The sequence below is a fragment of the Nyctereutes procyonoides genome, unplaced genomic scaffold (assembly GCF_905146905.1).
Source record: "Nyctereutes procyonoides isolate TBG_1078 unplaced genomic scaffold, NYPRO_anot_genome, whole genome shotgun sequence".
NCBI classification, from domain to species: domain Eukaryota; kingdom Metazoa; phylum Chordata; class Mammalia; order Carnivora; family Canidae; genus Nyctereutes; species Nyctereutes procyonoides.
In genome coordinates, this window is record NW_026575136.1 from 14,907,889 (window position 1) to 14,929,067 (window position 21,179).

The window sequence follows — 21,179 nt, forward strand, 5'->3', positions numbered from 1 at the left end:
ACTTAGTCAGGTTAGAGCTTTGAAACTTTAAAGGGCACCTCTTTGAATCGAGGTTGCCAGTGGGCTCCTTGGCTGTGCAGAATTTTCTTCTCAGCTGAGTTGTAATTTCCCATGTGGTGTGGTTGAGCAACTGCGACAACACTACCCCTTCCTTCACCGTTTTCTTCAAGCTTTCCCTTCTTTCGAGGCCTGGTTCTTAGCATCCTTGCAAATTTTGCAAGATTTGGGTAGAGAGCACGAGGTTGCCGGGTTGTTAGGACTGGGGCCAGGAGGGTTTTCCTGCAGACTGAGTTGCAACACTTACTGCAAAGCTGACTACGGCCACCGGCCCCTGTCCGCACTTCACTTTGCAACCTTTACCTACGTAGGTTTATGACCAAACAAAAAAAGAAACGGAAAACAAAAATAACTGTGCATGCAAATTGCTTCTTCTGGTCACTTCGTTATTCAGAGCACAGACTGCCCCCAGCAGCCCGCCTTCATCCATTTATTCTACTTGCTATGAGAGGTCTTCCATTCTGGTGAGGCATTCTGCACTTCACACATCTTCACCAGATACTTCTGTATTTAAGCTCTGTACCTGAAAACTTGTTAGTACAACTAAAAAATCTAATTACAAATGAGACCCTTTCTGTTATGCAATGAAATGAAAACTGTGAAGTCCTATTTAAATGTTGAATATTATTTCAAACTTTCTCTGATTATAGTTTTTTTTTGCAGCTTTGTGGCCGTTTCCTTAGTTTACTAAAAAATCTGGGTAGTCATGCTTTTTCTCTGCCTTCTAGTGTAGGGAAGTTGTTACTCATTTTTCTTAAGATAATTAACATTGTGGATTAACAGGCCAGTCTTCATTTAGAGGTTGGCAATGACTTTTTCTCTTGGGGAAAAAAATACTGAAGTGATCTTATTATGAGAAAACAATGCTGTTCTTGATGTTGAATCTGAAAACTTAGACTGTATTACTAAGGATTTCCTTCTAAAAGTATTTCTGATAGAGTTTTCTTGAATCAGAAAATATCCTATCCTAGCACTGCTGTAATACAGCTCCACTCAGATCATTGAAGAAGTGGTGGTGGAAACTCACGTTGTCTTAGGGGGTCTTTATGGCACCATTTGCAAATTAGCAGGTCTGAAATGTAGGACTTTAATTTCAGTAGATTTTGAACTTTTTGGGCAAATGTTATTTCTCCGACTCTAAAACCAGGGAAAACATTTAACCAGTGGGTTGTTTTCCTGAAAATTCCCAAGTTCCCAGTTGTCTAAGTTTATCAGTAAAGCTTTTTCAAACATATTGTACTGAGTCACCCACTGGTAGAAGTAAAAGACGAATCTTCCCAGAATTAATTTTCATTAGTGAGTAATTTATAATTTTGGGAATGGGAAACATTCCTTCTAAATCTGTTACATCAATTGCATTAGTAAAGGTTTAAAAATGTACCTTGATATAAATATACCTTAGTAAAAGTCTTTAAAAAATAACACAAGCAAATATTTTATTATCCCAGTCATCTTGGAAGGAGGGAGAAGCTGACTCATCATGTTACTTTCACTGATATATTTTTTTTTTTTTTGCTGGTTTCTTCTTGTTTCGACAGAACAAAAGCCCTTGTCTTGGAGCTGTTGGCAGCTGTTTGTCTCGTCAGAGGCGGGCATGAAATCATTTTATCAGCATTTGACAACTTTAAGGAGGTAGGTTACTTTGTAGTTTGCTCACACAAACATATTTGGAAGTCTTTGAACAGAGTGATTTACCTTTTCTGTGTGTGTTTTATTAATGAGGTATAATTAACCTTAGTTTCACGTGTACAACACAAGGATTCAATATTTGTATTGTGTCACCACAGTAAGTCTAGTTCATATCCATGGTTTACTCTTTTATTTATTCTGGGGCCTAAGGGGTATAATAGTTAATTTTCTAAGATGTCAACGAGGGAGAAGTGATGTACCTAGTCTAAATTATCTTTGATGGATGCGTTAAGCTTTCTTTGGTGTCTCGTTTCCAAGAAAAGTTAAAAACTTTTTTTGTGGGATCCATTTTACTTTGGAGAACATGGAATTGCCAGTTTGAAAGCATGTTTTGTTGAATGTCTGAGGTTTTCGTTATGGTTGATACTTGAGCATCCACCATGTACATGTTGTGGACTCTTTGATCATAGTAACTTTCCCCAAATCATAAGTATTATCACTGCTGTGCTGGATGCCCCCAAAAGACTTCTCAAATAAATACACTGATTTTAGCAGCTTGTAATCTTAACCGGGTGATCCTGTCCTAGACAGTGGACACGCATGGTTGAAAATGAAAACTGAAATGACTATAGAGGAAGAAATACTTACAGAAAATATGATACCGAGGATGGTGGCCCAAACTATCAAGACACAACAACTGAAAAAATTGCTAATTTCCCTTGGTGGTAGTGTGCAGGGTGACATGGCCATGAAGAGTGCCTGTTGGCCCCCCTATCATGTGCCTAACATCTGTGCCCCTAGCATCTGAAGTAAAGGCACTTGGAGCCAGGCTTCAGTAGGGCTGTCAGCCACGCTGTGCCTTCTCTTGGTGATCCCATTTGATTCCAGATGCTTCTGGATTTGAATCCAGATCTCAGAGGGAAATCTAGACTCTGTCTTACCTTTCCTGGGAGCCTCTGGGTAGAACCAAGCTAGTATTTGTTGAAGACCTACTATATGGCAGGTGCTATGCCAGGTACACCCATAAAGTCAAGTGGTTCTTTTTTTTTTTATTTTTTTATTTTTTATTTTTAAAGATTTTTTTTTTAAATTAATTTTTATTTGTGTTCAAAGTCAAGTGGTTCTATGGGAGTATATGAGACATGTATTAATATCTACATGTTCTAAAGAATAAAATTCCAAATACTTTGTTTTCCCATAGCCACATAGCCAGATAAGCGGCAGAGTGAGGACAGGGATTTGGTGCTCCTGATCCTGAACTTCTGTTTTAGGTGGCATTTGGGCCCATCTGTGTGTGAAACTCTGGGGGGAAATACTGAATTAGGACCTCAGAGCCATGTCCCCCACCTTACCCCTTTCATTGGACTTACTACCCAGCTTCCAGATGTACTAGCAAGTGACCCATGACCATGTATGTAGGCTAGAAAGCTTCAAAGATGTCAGCAGGAAAATCAGTACTCTTGCCTTTTTATTTGTTTCCCTCCCTTTAGTCACCACTTTAAGATTTTGACGTTATCCATTTTGTTAATGCTGACCATGGACAGAATCAAATATTGTCTTTTTAGCTATTCAGCCTCAGTGATAGTAAAAAAATATCCAGGTTCCAAGATTATGAGGAATAAGAGTGAATCTTTAAATTCAGACTTTGGTTTTTTAAAAAAGGCTTTAGAGATAAGAAATGTATGAATGCTTGTCTGCATGTGTTTATATATCCTATATTAGTACATAAAATTTATAAGTAAAGAGATATATGTTTGGGGAGATGGGTCTAATAGGAAAGTGAAACAGCATGCGAAGCTAATGTAACTCCCAAATCTTTATCGTTTGATCATATTTGGACATATCACCTAATTCCTTCCACATCAGAAGCACTTCACTGTAGAGTTATCAGTGTTGTTATGTTATAACATAAGCAAGATCACAAGCATGTGACTATATTGCAGGTCAAGTTATGTCCTAAAATTATAATTGTGTACAATTAAAACCATTAATTCATGAAGTGGATGTTAATTTTGTTTCCTTTTAGGGAAAAGAGAATGCCTTTCTCATGCATGATGATACTTGCAGAGTTGAGTTTTAATGACCTGGTATCAGAATTGTAGATGGTTTAGCCATTAGGGCATAATGGGTGCATGCATTGACCTCAAGGTGTAGAGTCGTGTAGACAGACCAAACAAAAGGATTATCCTAATAGCCATGTGAATGAACACAGGGCAGGAGCATGCACCTCAGAAACTTTATTCTTATGGCTAGGTAAAGGAGCACCAATCCATTTATCTGTTCAACCTTAGGGCGAGAAAGTATTACTTTTGTGTTGATCCTTTTTTTTTTTTTAATGTAATACCATTGTCAGCCCAGAATCTTTTGAATTTCTTCCTTTTCTCTTTTCTAACATTTTATGTGAGGGTTTTTTTTTTTTTCTTTCTTATACATCATGGTCAAGAGGGTATTCTTTAATCATCTTAGCAAAAAATGTCAGTGGAATCTCCTGGGTTTAGGGAGATTTGGGAGCCAGCTGTTCCTGATTACGAAAAGTTGTACTTGTGATCTCAGGTGCTTGTGCAGATGGGGTGTTGGTGAGAGTAATGTATATTGAACTGTTCATGGCAGGAAGAGTACCATACCAGGTACCAGGATACTAGGGAGTAGGGCCAACAGTCTTTGCCTTTAAGATTGTTTCTAAAGCTTTTTATCCCTTTTAGTAAGTTGGGATTCCATTCCTCTCTTTAAGGAGGATGATGGGATTATCCTTGTTTTCGCTGGGGGGACTGATGGAGGTTGTGGGGTTTGACATGAGTATCTTGTTTTGCAAATAAAGTAAAGGGCATTAGAGGAGCCAGATTCTTTGGGCTTTGATCATTATTAAAGCACAGCCAAGCGTACTGTTGCAATGTGGCACCAGATGCTAAAGGGAAGTTTAAAGACCATGCATCTTAAGTATGTAGCAGGATGTTTTCCCCCTCTACTTCTTGAGCCAACAGCTCCATTCTGTCCTATTTGACTACCTCTAATTAATTCAAATGTAAATAGAAGGAGCGTATCTCTTAGCTTTTGATAGTCTTTTATGTACGATTCCTGAAATTTCTCAAATTTTAATTAATATTCAGAATCTCAACAAGTTTGGTTTTCTGTGGTTTTGCAACGAATTTCATCACATATCCTTATAGTATCTGGAATCCGTGCCTTAGCATTTCCAATTTAATGATATCTGATGGCCAGAGGAATATTAACCCAAGGCCTTGCTTTTGTGGGTGCTGAGATTGAGGCTAGGCCAGGTGTCACTGAGGAAGCACATATATCACCTCAGTGTGTTTGAGGATAACTGAGTTCTGACACCAAGCATGGTGACATGCCTAAAAATTTGAGCATAGTGAGTAGGTAAAGACTAAACCATTTAGTCAACCATTATGCTCTTTGAATTCTTTTCTCTTAAAAGAAATTTTTTTTTTCTAAATGGAATTAACACATCTGGTTTCAGTGTTGAAACATCTCCTCATGAAAATTTATGGTCTTCAATTGAGGACCAGGGTGAGAACAAGGAGTCATCTGTTTTTCGCTAACTGGCTAATTTTGCCATGTGGAGGGATCTATTACCATCTTGTCTAAATCGATACTTTCTTAGTTGCATAGCAATATGTCTTTTTGAACATTTGGCCTCCTAGACAGGAAAAAATACATTTGGAAACAAAGGTCGCTCTCTTGGTATTTGCATGAATTCAGGGTCTTATTTGTGAGAAGCAGAAACTGACTCAAACAGTAGAAAGGGTGGATTGGAAGGATGTCGAGAAATGCACAGGTTGACAAGATGCCCAGAGAAACAGGCCTGGAAAATGGGCAGGCGTTCCTGAAATGTGGCAAGACTCTCCGGCTGTGTGCCCTTGAGGCCTCGCCACCATAAACACTACTTGAGGTTCTGATTATGCTCTTCCTTCTCTCCCAAATGACATGGACCACAGCTAGTGATCTGCTGGGTCATAAAAGTACACTTGTGGGTTAAGGACATGACCTACCCCCACTTTACAGGTATAAACACCGTTGAATCCAGTTTCGACATTGAGATCTTCTACCTAGACCTTGCTCTCCTACTTTTCTGAGTCTTCCTACTGGTTTTCCATTCTCTTCTTTGGACATCTGACAAACTGCCTTTAAGAAAGTGTCTCCAAGAGTCTGGCAAAAAAAAAAAAAAAAGTGCTCCCATTTGAAATCAGAGGGACAGATACTGAGGCCCCATAGATTCTGTGATGGAATGGCCTGCTGTGATACCAGTAATAAAGCTCTTGGAGGGCTTTGAGCTACCAGCTCCCCCAGGATGCTGGGACGTGCACCTGGAATTCATCAGGATTCCAGAATGATTATAACTGTGTTCTCTTCTGCTTCCAAAATGACAGCATCTGGCTTTAACAAAGAAGCCTGAGGCTTGAGTTTGGTTATTCGGGGCCCACCTCCTTCCTACTCCTGCCCTTCCAGTGTGGGGAGGCAGAGCCTCGTGAAGTGAGTCACTCAAGGCCACCAGTGCTCCTGTATGCAGCAGTCTTGGCAGTAGTCATTCGTTTCTTCGCCTTTTTCTAGAAGGCCTCCTCAGAAAGTTGATGTGGTTTAGCTACCGGGCACCCGAAAGCACTTGTGCTACACGTTATTAAGTTGATTTAAGAAGGCCTGTCAAGTTTTATTTACAGTGGGCCAAATTGGGCAGGAAGGAGAGCAGACATTTTGGTGCGCTTCCAGCGTCCTTCTGAGCTTAATCCCGTCTAATCTAACTTCTCCAACGTTGGAGGGTGTAGGATTATAAATCCAGCACAAGACCATTCGGATGACTCCTTCCATGGTAAAAATGTTCCTCATGGAGGGAAGGGTACTTTTTTCAGTCTCTGACCGAACTATAAGCAATGTATTTTCTCAGCTCTCAAGCTGTGAGAGCCATAGCTCAGAGCATGAGGCCAGAACGATGCTAACCTGATTCCCCGAGACTCTTCTGTGGACAGTGTGTCTTTGGTGATCAGGAAGCAGAGTCACAGCAGTTATTTTTTTTGGACAGTTGCTGCTGGTGTATAATAAATTACACCAGACATCGTCTTACTGTGCCCAGGAGGCCAGGCCCGGCATGGTGGGGATGACTGTCCTGCTCTGTCACGCCCAGGGCCTCATCAGGGAAGACAGGAAGTCATCTGGAGGCTTCTTCACTCACGTATCTAGCTTCAGGGCCGAGATGACTTCAAGGCTGAGCTTGGTGGGACCTGCCAACCAGAGGGCCTCCGTGGGGAATTCCCTGTGGCTGGGGGCTGGTTTCCAAGAGGGGAGCATCCAGAGGAGCATCTGGAGATCAGGTCTCCAAAGTGATAGAAGTTCTCTCATGTCGTCTGGGCCAGTGTCAGGTGTCATCAGTGTCATTTCTGCTGCATCCTCTTGGTTATGAGTGAGTCACTAAGGCCAACACACATGCAAAGGGGCACCGATGACTTCTCAATGGTGGGTCACAGCACAGTAGGACATGTAGGGGGGAGATGCTGCCGTGGTCGTCTTTGGAAAATACAGTTCACCTCCGTGACTTCTGAGAATTACCAGTACATCTCTAGTTGTTCCTCTTCTGTTTTCTCTGTCTTTCCTCAACCCAATACTTGGTTTTGCCTCAGGACTGAAATTTTATAAGCCTTTTCATTGGAATTAGAAAGATGGTCACCATTTCTTTGAAGCCAGTTTACTCTGGGCAAGCCGTATTTTGGGAGCCTTTCTAGAGGAGAAAGGAGCAATTTACATAAGATTTCTGAGCCCCCGGTAATGAACTAGTTATTTCTGTATCATCTGTGTCTTTATCATCTTGTAAGGAAGCGAAGGCTGGTCTCCTGTTGGTCATTAAGGGATGACTCATGCTAATTTACTGGAAAATTTTTCATGAATATTTGAGTGCCCCTTTGTGTCAGAAACATCGATAAACACTGGCGATGAGAAAATGAGTAAGACCTAGGCCCTACTCTTAAGAAGGAGCATCTGAATCCAGTTAAGGAAACAAATATTTTGATAGCTAAACTACTAGGCTTTATAAAGTTAAGCATTGGATGCTTTGCAAGAGGAGTAACCACCACCAAGAGGAGGCGGAGGAAGGCAGGCAGATGGGACGGGTGCTCTTGGGGGAAGCTTCCCGTAGGAAAGGGTGCCTGAGCTGAATTTAAGATGAAGTTAACCAGGTGTATTAGTTTCTTACTGCTGCTGTAATAAATTGCCACAAACCTAGTGGCTTATAACAAAGCATACCTTCCTGTAGTTCTGTTGGTCATGTGCATAAAATGCATCGACAGAGTGACATTCTTTTGGGGAATCCATTTCCTTGCCCTTTCAGTTTCCAGAGGCTGCATACATTCCTTGGCTGAAGGCCTCTTCTGACTCTAACCCTCTGGCCTCCTTCCTTCGGGTGGCCATTGTGATTCTACCCAGGTAATCCAGGGTAGTCTTCCCATCACAAGATCCTTATCTTAATCATACCTGCAAAGTCCCTTTTACATGGATGGTAAATATTCACGGGTAACAGGGATTAGGACGTGGACTTCTTTGTGGACATCTTGTGTGGAGGTGGCCTTGACCTAGCATACCAAGCAAAGGCGTCCTTTTATGCAAAGGAGGTGGCATCCCAGTAAAGCTTCAAGGACTGTAGTTACTGTAGTTTACCCTCCATTCGTAAAGGGAGGGAGGGGATGGGAAGAGACAAGGTGGGATGGGAAGTGAGGGGCGGGTGAAGAAAGACTTCATGTCTTATTCCAGGGTCCTGGTGCGGCCCTGGAGTCTGAAGCAGCAAGGGGCAGCGGGGGAAAGGTGTTCTTCAGGCTCCTCCAAGTACTTGCTTAGAACCACTCTCTCGGGGGGGGGGGGGGGGAATCCCTGGGGGGATCCCTGGGGGCTCAGCGGTTTAGCACCTGCCTTCGGCCCAGGGCGTGATGCTGGAGTCCTGGGATCGAGTCCCACGTCGGGCTCCCTGCATGGAGCCTGCTTCTCCCTCTGCCTGTGTCTCTGCCCCCCCCACCCCCATCATGAATAAATAAATAAAAATATTAAAAAAAAAACACTCTCTCAGCAAAGAGCTAGCAGTTATATTTTGCTGCAAGAGTCCATTGGCAGTGAGCTCAGCATGAGGTCACTTGGACAGACCGGGTGTGGTTAGGACTTGAGATCTGCTTTAGAGATCTTGCCATTCATAGTTCTCATTCCTCGGGCCTCTTCCTCCACTGACAGTCATCTGCTCCTTCAGCCCTTAATGTCTGCAGAACTTTTGCTGTGGCTTAAGGGAATTCAAAACAAAACAAAATAAAACAAGAGGGTAGGGGAGTGGTACCTGGGAGCGGAGGAGACCATCCTGATACCTGGGAGATGCTTTGCTTTTCAGCCTGGCTCTAACTCGACCCTCCCCCTCTGTGCAGGAGCCTGTGATCAGCTTACACCACAGGGGGCCTCGTCGCCTATTTCATTCATAGCAGCCTCTTAAAAACAACACTGCATTGCTTCCTTTTGTGTTTAGTCATGAAAAAAAATTCTATTTCTAAAACCGGGCCCTTAGCCAACTGTGAAATAGTAGGCATATGTGGCCTCGTGGCATATTCAGGGAAGATACACGCGAAAGCCCGCAGGAGAAAACCAGGGCTGCGTGTGACTTCAAGGCCCCCATCGATCTGAGCCTGGCACAAGCCCTACACTTGGCACTTTCCCCGGGCAAGTGCTGCTTTGACCTTCAGAGGGCTGTGGTTGTAAGTACACACGGACCGTGTGAAGCTCTGCTGTGACTCGATGCGAGAACTGGAGTGAAAACTGACAGCTCTGACCGCAGCATCACCTACTCCAGGAACCGTTAGGGTGCGGAGGTTTAGTTCCTGGGCAGGATTTGGTTGCCATTCTGGCATTTATTTCTGCAGACTAATGTTCAAGTCTATTTTAGGGTCACTTTGGTTTCTTTTTTCTGTGTGAAAGAACGCCTGTCTATTCTTTTTCTCCCTCACTCCACCCTGACTTGTATAACAAGGAGGTTTTTTTCTTAAGTCTGTATCTTGGGTCTTAAGTATACTTCGGTATTCTATATTTGTTCTAGCTGCTTTTTAAAGCAGGTTTATATTAAGTGAAACCAGAATTGTTTTAGAATGTCAAATCCGGATTATAGGTTATTTTTAGTGGTCATTAAGTCCAGCGCTAAACAATGGCTGAGTCCTAGACCCAGAGCACTATATGTATATGTGTGTGTACATATTATATGTATGTTTAATTTTATTTATTCATGAGAGACACACAGAGTCAGAGACCCAGGCAGAGGGAGAAGCAGGCTCCATGCAGGGAGCCCGATGCGGGACTCGATCCCAGGACCTGGAGATCATGAGCTGAAGGCAGATGCTAAGCCATCCAGGCATCCCAAAGACATGATTTTTATACCACAAAAGCTTCAGTTGCCTTGAGAAAGACAGGGTTGACCTTAATAGGTAGGTAGTTAGGGACTAAATGTGTGCTACGGTCAACAGAGGACAGTAATTCAGAACTTTAATCATTGTGCTGATTTTTTTCTTCTATTTGCTGTTCTAATTTAAACTAGTTTTTTGGGTGTTATTGCCACTGAATATGCTTATTGAGCTTGACTCCCTGTGTGTGAGTCAAGCTCAGATTACATTTGAAAGTTAAATACTTGGAAACCTTAAGCACATTTTTTAAAAAAGTGATTTGGGCTCCACAGTTAGTACATAAGGGCTTTGTTTGGTTGGTTTCTTTTAAATTAACAAACAACTGTTCAGAAAGAAAACCCCAGCGGAGTTCTTGAATGTATTCCATTTTATAAACCTTAGCCGGCGGCTTATATCATGGGTACAGAAAGGCCTATACAAATCGAGAAATTGAAAGGCTGCCGGGTATCGTTTGCCGCGTCCTAACGGGCTGCTGGTACCCTTCCATCCCAAGCTCCACCCTATGATGTAGGAACGAAGAAGAGCAGGTTTAGAGTGGATCGGCCTGCTGCGTCCTTTAGTAAATGGCGACGTTGGGGTTTTTACCAGACCATTGAGCACAAGAAGGCTCAGAGTCAACCTTATGTAACGTGGTGTCCCACACACGCTTCTGGGCATGTTCATGTGACGCCTTCAGCTTTCTGCTGCAACGCGACCGTAATTGGGATGGTTATCGCATGGGCAGCTTACTGGAGTGTTTTTACTTATTAGTAAAATCCAGGACCAGTGGGGCTATTTGTATGGGCCCCGGGGATGGGGCTCCTGCAGGATTATACAGGGAGACTGGCGTTTGTTTGGTGGGTGGAGGACGTCGGGGGAACAGAAGGCGCGTGGCCTGTCCCGGAGCGGGCTGGACCAGGACGAACGTGCTGCGTGGCGGGGGAACCTTCTGATGGGGGTCCGCGTTACGGAGCAAAGCAGGAGGGCGCGGGCAGGATGAAGCTTTGGAGGAGGCGACAGTAGTAGTGGAGAGATCAGAAACCTGTGATGGAATCTCACCTGGGAGATAAACTTGGAAGGAAAAGAAAACGGGGAAGAGAAGCAACTACTAGTTATAGCACTAGTACAGTTTATAGCACTCTACAGTTTATAAAGTGTGGTCATGTTCTATGTGATTTCATGGAAATCTGTGAAGGGCGTTTTACGCGATCCTGAAAATCTTAAAGAGTACCGACCCTGGCGATGAAGGACGTGAGAAGATGCTGGGGGAAGCTTGTGGCCATGACCGTGGACGTGAAGCCACGAGAGTCCGCAGAAGACAGACTGGCCCAGTGAATTTGGGGATGGACATAAGAGGAGTGTAGAGATCTGTGCAGGTAGGAGACATTAGAAGAAAGTTGCACGGCCACCCTAAACAAGTGTCTGGGATTTTTTTTTTTTCTGGTGAAGAAAATAAGCGTTGTCTTTATTAAATTCATTCTGTTTGTGATGGTGAAATGTCTAATGTCAGTTTCTTCTTTTTTTAAAAAATTTATTTATTTATTTATTTATTTATTTATTTATTTATTTATTTATTTATTTATTTATGAATGATAGACATAGAGGAAGAGAGGCAGAGATACAGGAGGAGGGAGAAGCAGGCTCCATGCAGGGAGCCCGACGGGGGACTTGATCCCAGGACTCCAGGATCATGCCCTGGGCTGAAGGCATGCGCCAACCGCTGAGCCACCCAGGGATCCCCAGATTGGTAGTTCTGAACTAAAGATGATGAATGAGAGAACAGGTTTAAGGAGAGGTATTGGGGAGCGTGTGTTGGGGGAGGGGTATCATCCAAATAGAGAAGGGGATCGTAACTGAGGAGATGGACGTCACCGTGCCAGCCTAGAGGAAGGAGTAAGAGGCCAGCTCGGAAGGGCCTAGAAGGATGCTCAGGAGAGACGACACAGTGCGACAAGGACAGCCAGGAGGGCGAGCACCTACCTGGGGGTGTGGCATCTTATGGCATAAGTTCCTACTTGAGGTGACAAGTTAGTCACATGGTCTCTGTACTCCCGATTCCACGTTTTCATATTTCTATATAAAAAAATTTTAATCAGCATGTGCCTGTGTGATACCTATTCTGTGTGTCCAGATGGCTCCGTCTGAGAAAGTGCTTCCTGTAGTACAAGTGGGAGGACGAGGAACTCACATAATTGAATGATGGGCACAAGAATGTACAAAAAAGAACAAAGTGCAGCCTGAGGGCAGTTCGTAGGATGGATGCAAGGAACAGGGCCCTGTCACTTGGACTGCGCGGTGGAGCTCGTCCCAGGGTCCCTCTCTGACCACCTGGAAACAGCTGCTTTGGTTTCCAGACCCAGGTGTTGTTACAAACCTCTGCGGTGTGTCGAGGGATTGCTGCTTCCCTCGCCAGGAAGTGAGTTGGGTGTGCGGGGGGCGCACGCTGGCCCTGCCGCTCGTCAGGGCCCGTGTCTGCAAAAGCATCGCTGCCTTGAGTGGGTTTCAAAGACGGAGCTTTCGGGTGGTTTCCAGGCCTTTTGTTTCCCAGCTCGTCGGTCGTGCCCGGGCGCTGTTCTACTTGGCGGGGTGGGCGCCATCCTGGATTCCCTCCCCCGCGCCGCTGCATGGGGCTCCCGTCCGGTCCTTGCACACCTTGTACCCACCTGCCAGGGACAGAGTCCTGCTTGGTTGTCATTCACAGCCATCAACTGGACCTGCTCAGCAGAAGAAAATGGCTCAGTGGTTGCTGCTTGTGGTCCAGCCCTGCCAGTCACCCCCCCGCCCATGCAGTTGGGCCCCTGACGGGATTTGCCCCCTCAGACACGAGCTAGAGCTCTGCTGTGTTTCAGCGGTTTGGTTTGGGCTGTGGAGAGCGAGGGCTCCTTCCCCACCAGTAAATGTACCAGCAACATGTGTGGCATCCTGGATTCACTGGTAGGCCGCTAAGAACAACACTGAATGTTCCATCTTGGAGTATTTTCCAGGAAGCGGAGTAAAGCTAGGAAGTAGTGCATTCCGTGCGGTAGTTATCAAGGGCGTGTTTAGTGCCCCGTTAAGAGAGAATCCTTGTAGGTTGCTTGCATGTTGATTCTTGGTTGTTTGATGTTTAGCGTGTCAGGTGTTCCAGGGCGGATCTGTCTACCTGGGTAGGTTCCCTGAGCATGATTGTCGCTGAACTTTGGGGAACGTGTGTCCTACGCGCCACGTAGGAGATGACTGTTTATCTTCCCCAGGTTCTTGCTCGGAATCCAACACTCACTTGGCTTTGGGAGAAGAATGTCTAGGCGTGTAGTGAGCCAGGAATTGTACCTGTGAATACAAGGATTCAAGGGGAGTCTGGCTTTGTTTTGTTTGGGTTTTTAGTCTGTTTCCTACCCCGTACACTGGTGGGAGATTTCTTGCTACCTCGGGAAACCTGCCCCACCTGAGTGATGTAACTTCATGTCCATGGAGAGGGGCAGATGTAGTTGTTCTTGGTTTGCTGTGATCAACTCTCCAACAGTCTTGTAAAATATTTTCATATTAGAAGTCCATTTATTTGCTTCTCCAAGTTACATGTTTTAAGAATTCATCATCTTGGGATGCTTGAGCGACTCAGAGTTTGAGCGTCTGCCTTTGGCTCGGGTCGTGACCCTGGGGTGCTGGGATCGAGCCCACAGCAGGCTCATTCCGGGGAACCTATTTCTCCCTCTGCCTCTCTCTCTGTGTCTCTCATGAATAAATAAATAAAATCTTAAAAGAATTTATCATCTTTGAAGAAATAAAGAAGCAGTTCTCTAGTAGTATAATTTAGTAGTTCTTAAACTTTTGACCGCAAGGCCCCTTTTTTACATTCTTAAAAATTCTGAAGGACCCCCCCCTAATTTCTTGTTTATGCAGGTTATATATTGATATTTACCCCGTGAGAAATGAAAGCAAAATTTTGATACTTCTTTCCTTAGAAATAATATTCTAGACTCATTACATGTTAGTGTTAAAATTTTTTCAGAACCTAAAAAAAAAAAAAAAAATCAGTTGACAGTGGCTGTTTTAGTCATCTTGGGCTCCTGTAATGAAATACCATACACTAAGTGGCTTAAACAACAGAAATTTATTTCCTCACGGTTACAGAGACTGAAAGTCCCCATGCCAGCATGGTTGGGCTCTGCTGGTGGTGCTTGTCTGGCTTGCAGAGGGCTGACCTCTTGCTATATCCTCAGATGGTCTTAACTAGGGGTGGGGGGTGGGGGGGGGTGGAGGTCCTAAGGCCATCAGTGCCCTTGGATTAGGGACTCACCCTTATGACCTCATTTAACCTTACTTACCTCCTAAAAGCCCTGTTTCCAAATACAGTTGAATTGAGGGTACTTTGATGTTTGAATTTTGTGGAGATGCAGTTTGGTCCAGAACGGTGGCGTTAAAGACAAAAAATAAAGTCTAGCTTAAAAGAAGAGGGTGGCATGCTTCTATCCGCTGCTGCATTCAGGCACTTGTGTTGTTTTGATCGAAGTAATTGAAGGAAATTCATCCCTACAGAAATACACAGATGGAAAAGGAAGTATTTTAGTAGCATTTTCAGGTGACAGTGGATATTCCTTTTGAAACTCTGCAAACACTGGGCAGGAGGAGTAGCTCCTTAAAGGTTAGCTGCAAAGTAGCATCTGCAACTGTATTAATGAACTTCTGGTACTCTGTTAGTTTAAAATTTATTTGCCAGTCTTATACCTTGAATGAATGCATAGTTTGATAACAATATGTGGGAGTCAGTTGGAAAATATCAATTCACTGATTTATCCAGATCTTCTAAATATTGACACATCTCATCAGGCAACTTTAAAAAAAAATCTCATTATTATCATCACCAATTTCATCAGAAAAATCTTTAAATATTGGAAAAGGGCAGCCCGGGTGGCTCAGTGGTTTAGCACCGCCTTCGGCCCAGGGTCTGATCCTGGAGTCCCGGGATCGAGTCTCACGTCAGGCTCCCTGCTTCTCCCTCTGCCTGTGTCTCTGCCTCTCTCTCTCTCTCCTGTGTATTCTCATGAATAAATAAATAAAATCTTAAAAAAAATAAAAAACATTGGAAAAGCTGCCAAACTTGAATACAAGTTTTCTGAAATTCTCATTTTTGCTTGAAAGCTCAATTTTTATCATTGGAAACAAGTATTGTCAGTTTCCTTCCTCCATTTTCAAGAGAATCACTGCCAAGTTTTTAAGTCTGAATAACTGTGGTTTGTTAGTTATTCTTTCAAATAAGAACAACAACAACAAAATGGCTAGGTGTGTGAGGGTTCCTTTTTCTGTGCACCCTTGCCAGCACTTGTTGTTTTTTGTGGTTTTGATTAGCATTTCCCTGATGCCGGGTGATGCTGAGCATCTTTTCATGTGTCTATTGGCCTTCTGTTTATCTTCTTTGAAGAAATGTCTGTGTCTTATGCACATTTTTAAATTGGATTCTGTGGTTTTTGGGTGTTGAGTTGTATCAGTGCTTTCTATGGTTTGAATACCATAGATATCAGATATGCACTTTGATCAAGGGTATTCTTAAGCGAAACTGGCTTTTTTTTTTTTTAACTGAGAAACTGAGGAATACGGTGATTACTGGGGTACTTGGTGCCACTGCCATGAGCCATGCCAAGGCAGCAGGAGGTTTCTTCACCAGCTGTTGCTTTTGTATGACCAGTGCAGATGTCTGCTCTGTGCAAGTGGGAAGTGACACCTTAGTGTCATTGTAAAACTAGTCTTGACCTCACAGACTCTGTGAAAGGGCCTCAGAGACTCTTGGTGGTCAAGAACCATGTTTTAAGGACTGCTTCCAGGACACCTGGGTGGCCCAGCGGTTTAGCGCCACCTTCGGCTCGTTTTTTTTTAGCGCCGCCTTCGGGCCGGGGCATGATCCTGGAGACCCCAGATCGAGTCCCACGTCAGGCTCCCTGCATGGAGCCTGCTTCTCCCTCTGCCTGGGTCTCTGCCCCTCTCTCTAATAAATAAAAAAAATCTTAAAAAAAAAAACTGCTTCCCAAATATACCGTCTGCTGTCTTGTTGTCTCATTGGGCCGAGTGGAAATGGTTCCAGGTAGCTATGAGAGTGAGGTGTCCCGATGAATACCCGGGGCTGGGGTAGGGCACAGAAGACTTGAGGGTGTGGACTGAGATGGGGAGCCGGGGACAAACCTCCGGGATTTGCCTGTTGGTGGCCTGAGGTCTTTGATCCAGCCAACAAAGAGTCTTTGTCTCCAAGGGCTCTGGATTCACGGCACATCTTCGTGAAAGTTCATTTTGCTTGCGACGCAGGCGTGAAGAGAGCGTGGGCTGACATCGCCTCCTGAGTAGGGCCCAGGACCGGTGGTGAAAATGCCACAGGATTTATTTATTTATTTTTAATATTTTATTTTTAATTTATTTATTCATGAGAGACACACACACACACAGAGAGAGAGAGAGAGAGAGAGAGAGAGAGAGAGGCAGAGACATAGGCAGAGGGAGAAGCAGGCTCCATGCAAGGAGCCTGATGTGGGACTCGATCCCGGGTCTCCAGGATCACACCCCAGGCTGCAGGCAGCGCTAAACCACTGAGCCACTGGGGCTGCCCTGCCACAGGATTTAAACAACTCCTATCATGTGCTGTAGCCACAGGTCAGTGAACACTTGACCACTGGAAGGGTGTCACGGTGTCCCCTCCCTTGCCTTGTTTGACCAAACTGGGTGTGTTCGAAGGATGAATCTGTAAGGAGAAATGAATGAAACACAATGTTAGGCATTCTGCTTGAGGGGTTGATGGGTAAGTCATCCCAGAGGTGACCGAAGGCCTTGGCTCATCACTTGGTCCTCAGGTAGCTATTTAAACACCAGGCTCTCTTGAGCTCTGAGGTGTTTGGGTCGTCCTACAGAAACAGAAGCCTGGAGAGAATCCGTATGTGTTCTTACTGAAGACCAAGAGAGGTGCCCTCTGTTGAAGCCTTAAGGGTCAAGTCAGACAATAGGAATATTTCTGAAACATGTCATTTATGAAGAATTATTCTGTGGAGTCTCACTCTCTAGAATGTAGTAAGTCTTTTTTTTTTTTTTTTAGGGGAGTGATTAGAAATGCATTTTTCACTTAAGGTGTGGTTTTTCAACAAGTTACTCTTGGGGGATTTTCCTAGCCCTTTGCTTCCATGTCAGGATCCTCTTTTTGGTACAGCAAAATATATACATGAAAAGCAAAAGAGTCCTCTGGATGTTTTATGCGGTTGTTGCCAAAAGATCTGGGTATTTGGAAACATCTGGAAAATTGACTCAAGTCTTCACAGGGGTGGTTAGCATGGGGTGGATGGAACCTTTGGCCCATCGTCAGGTTATTTACCAGCCCAGCATCGATGGAACTGCCTTATTAACGTGTGAGGAAGGAGGGCTGCATGGACGGAGGAGTGCTTGCAGTTGCTGAGCTTTCCATTAGTTTCCGGTGGAGCAGAGATGAGGTCCTTTACTCTCCGAGTGTTTCAATTCAGTAAATGTTTTGCCCTTAAATCCCCGAGACGGGAGAGCCAACGGTAGGCCCAAGTTCTGTCCCTGCCCCTGTCCCGGCAGCCGTTGGTGTCGGCGGGGGAGGCGCCCAGTGGCCTTAGGGGACCAAGGCCCTGGGCCCCCCAGTGCAGGCAGCCCAGATGCAGGCGCTCCCGGGGGAAGGAGAGGAGAGCTTGCACCCTTGCACCCGGGACTCCCTGTGAACTGTTCGCTCCGTACGGCCCTGGGGAGAAAGGTAGTAGGGTAGACTCCCGGGGCCTGTCGTGCAGGAGAGAAAGGAGGTGTCGCGGCGGGTGGCGGCAGGGCCCGAAGGAGACACTTAAGCCAGAGGCCTTGGGTTTCAGGTCACAACCCAGCAGCTGTCGCATGGGCGCCTCATGAGCCGGCCCGGCCTGGCTGCGGACTCGTGTGGCGGGAGCGGGACCCGGGAGCGGCGTGGGGGGGCCAGCACGGCCACCGACCTGGGGGCGCAGACGTGGCCGCTACTCGTCCAGCACCCGGAGGGCGCGAATCCGGATCACAGGCCTCCATAAAACCACCTTCCATCCATGGTTAGCCTTCAGGGACATCATCCCCCCCACTCGCCCCGGGAGACCCGTGAACCGCTGCCTCTCACGCATCCAGGGCCCCAGATTCATGCAAGCGGTGCGCGACGCTGCTCAGAAAGGTCTTTCTTGGCAGGAGTCGTGCCTTTGCTTCAGTTCCCCTCGAAGCGTAAGCACATCTTGCTCGTCCTGGGTGTGGCCATGGGATGGGGCAGGGCAGGACCCCTCGGCCTTGTGGGGCCCAAGCCAGAGGCCCTGAGGCCTGGTGCGGCACCCGTGCCCGTGCCTCTCGCCCAGTTTGGCTGCTCGGTCTGGGAAAACCGCGGTACATTGCCGCTGCCGCCTCAATTAGAACGTCGGGACGTCAAGGGAGGGGTTTTCCCCCCAGACTTATTAGCAATGAAAACCTTCAATGAAACTTTTTTCAATGAAATCTTACCAGGCAGCTCAGTATAATAAATCAAAGCTGGATAAATGACAGAAGTCCCCAAGAGCCTTCCTCATTTGTGTTTTTCCTTTGCGTGCCACGCTTCCCACCCTCGGAGCCCCCAGAGTGTTCTCTGCAACCCTCACAGCTTCTTACCAGAAGCCTTGAAAGCAAGCACGTGTCCAGAGGCTCTCAAGTGAACGCACGTGAAAATTGAAGTCCGGAGAGGTTCGCCCAGTTGCCCAGGCTCACGGCCCGGTGGTGGCGGATCTGGGACCCACGTGTCTGGCCCGGTGCCCCGCGTAGGCCTGTTTCTGCCTTTGTACTGCCTCACCCCACTTGGTGTTAGAGCTTCAAGGTGTGAAGAGGGCTGGATGTCAGGCAGCCCTTGGGGATGGGCGGATGTTCAGTAGCCTGAAGCCTGAGGTCCAAGATCCAGGCCTGAGGCTCTTGCTTTATGCCTAATGTTGATCGGGGCCAGCGAATCTATCCACGTGACACTGATTCATAAATGGAGATGCCTCTTCAGTGTCCTGCAGAGTACGTGCTTTTCCAGAGCATATACCTTTACTTTCCTGCTGTTTGCCTTAATTCCTGGCAGCCCCGGCTGTTCGTAGGGGAAACCTCGTTCCTACTGCAGTATTCTCATGCACAGAAGCCTCGTCCTGCAGTCCGCTCTGCTTGGCCTTTCTGTGGCCACATTTTTTTAAATTTGCTGCCTACCCCACCTATTTCAGCGGCTGCCTACCACTGATACAAGACACCGGTGTTAAAGCTAGCCAGGGGGGATCCCTGGGTGGCGCAGCGGTTTGGCGCCTGCCTTTGGCCCAGGGCGCGATCCTGGAGACCCGGGATCGAATCCCACGTCGGGCTCCCGGTGCATGGAGCCTGCTTCTCCCTCTGCCTATGTCTCTGCCTCTCTCTCTCTCTCTCTCTCTGTGTGTGACTATCATAAATAAATAAATAAATAAAATAAAGCTAGCCAGGGAATGGGAAATACCATTGATTATATGGAAGTCAAGAAGTGACATTCTTCAGTTGCCACAGGACAGTTTTTTTACTTGAAAATTTTCCAATCATGTACGGTCTGGCCCTTGTCGGCAGATGGACGTTCTATGCCGCAACGTGCACTGTTCGATAGTATTTACATGCGGATGGGCTCCTGGCTCTTAGACACGTTTTGATGAAGGTCTTGAGTGCATCCCCACGACGACCTATCACTGGGGATTCTGAATGTGACTGAGAGTCACTGTCTTGTTCCTCTTACCGTCACCATCATTAGAGCCAGGTCAGTTTCAAAGGCGGGGAGAGGCGCGTTCAGCCACGATTGTCGCGTTGGAACCAGCGTGCGGGGGGTGGTCCAGACGTGAGCCGTGCGAGCTTTATTTTCCTTTGATGCTGAATACAACTTTACCAGCCTCCCCCAAACCTATCTCCCCGTGTCCTGTGGGATTAAACATACACTTGTCTGATGATCACTAAAGTAGCATAGAAACAAATGTGAGGCTGGTTTGCATGCTTTTCCTCCAGCAGAAATAGAGCCTCTGGGTCCCTGCTGTTCCTGTGGGACAGAGTCCACCAATACCACCCTGAATTCGTAGTTGAGATCGGCAGCAGAGCTTAAACCCTTAGAGAGGGGGACGTGGGGAGCTGATAGGAGATGCCCTTCTGGTTGTCTCTGCGACAGGAGATGGGTCAGTCAGGTCATTCTTTCAGGGTTCTCCAAAGCTGTATCTCTGCCAGCAGCATGCTCTTTTGTGCATTTGGGTTCTTTTCACCAAGTCCATCGCAGCTGTAAGCTGGAAGACACTTTAAGTATTATTTTTAGCAATTAAAGGTGTTTCTCGGGATCCCTGGGTGGCGCAGTGGTGTGGCGCCTGCCTTTAGCCCAGGGCGCGATCCTGGAGACCAGGGATCGAATCCCACATCGGGCTCCCGGTGTGTGGAGCCTGCTTCTCCCTCTGCCTGTGTCTCTGCCTCTCTCTCTCTCTCTCTCTGCCTCTCTGCCTCTCTCTCTCTCTCTCTCTCTCTGTGACTATCATAAATAAATGAATTTAAAAAAAATGTTTCTCTGTTTCATTGCACATATGTTCTAAGCATGGCTTTCGCTGTTGACAGGGCACCCTCCAAGGAAATGCGTATGCTCAGAGCTCTGAATGTCCGTGTCAGCCCTGTCTATCAGGGTCGTATGTGATTTTGGGATCTTTACCCAGCATGAAATTAATCCCGTCGTTCTAGATTTGATGCCTTCTTTTTTTTTTAGTAACGGGCTATGAATAGTTTGTTTTGTTGCTGCCCACATGTGCTTTCCTTGGCCGTATAATAATCCCCTTTTTCAATGCCTTGCACACAGTGCTTGATTCTTTATTGTACCCCTTCCTGCTGCAGTCCCGTGGTACCCCGTTATGGTAACTCTGTCTCATTTATTGTTAAGTTGGAGATGGGATGAGTTAGGGTGAATGATCTGCAATTGGTAGAAAGGTTAGAGTTTAATCTGCTAGGCTGCGTTATCTAAGCCGCGGGGTCAACTGCCACGGGGACTTGTTAAAAGCACAGAGTCCTAGATCCACTGTGGAGATTCTCATTCAGTATGTTTCAATTTAGACGCCGGGAATCTGCTGTTTTTGAAGT

The 21,179-nt window shown here is 45.9% G+C and overlaps 1 protein-coding gene across 9 annotated transcripts in view; it reads left to right on the top strand.

The window, feature by feature from the left end:
- Positions 1-21,179, top strand: part of LOC129495450 (formin-like protein 2) — a 260,043-nt gene that overhangs the window by 200,076 nt on the left and 38,788 nt on the right. For all 9 annotated transcript variants that reach the window (XM_055302975.1, XM_055302977.1, XM_055302974.1 and 6 more), the window contains one exon: positions 1,596-1,689. In XM_055302975.1, the coding sequence (XP_055158950.1) occupies positions 1,596-1,689 (94 nt within the window). The remainder of the gene's footprint in view (positions 1-1,595; positions 1,690-21,179) is intronic.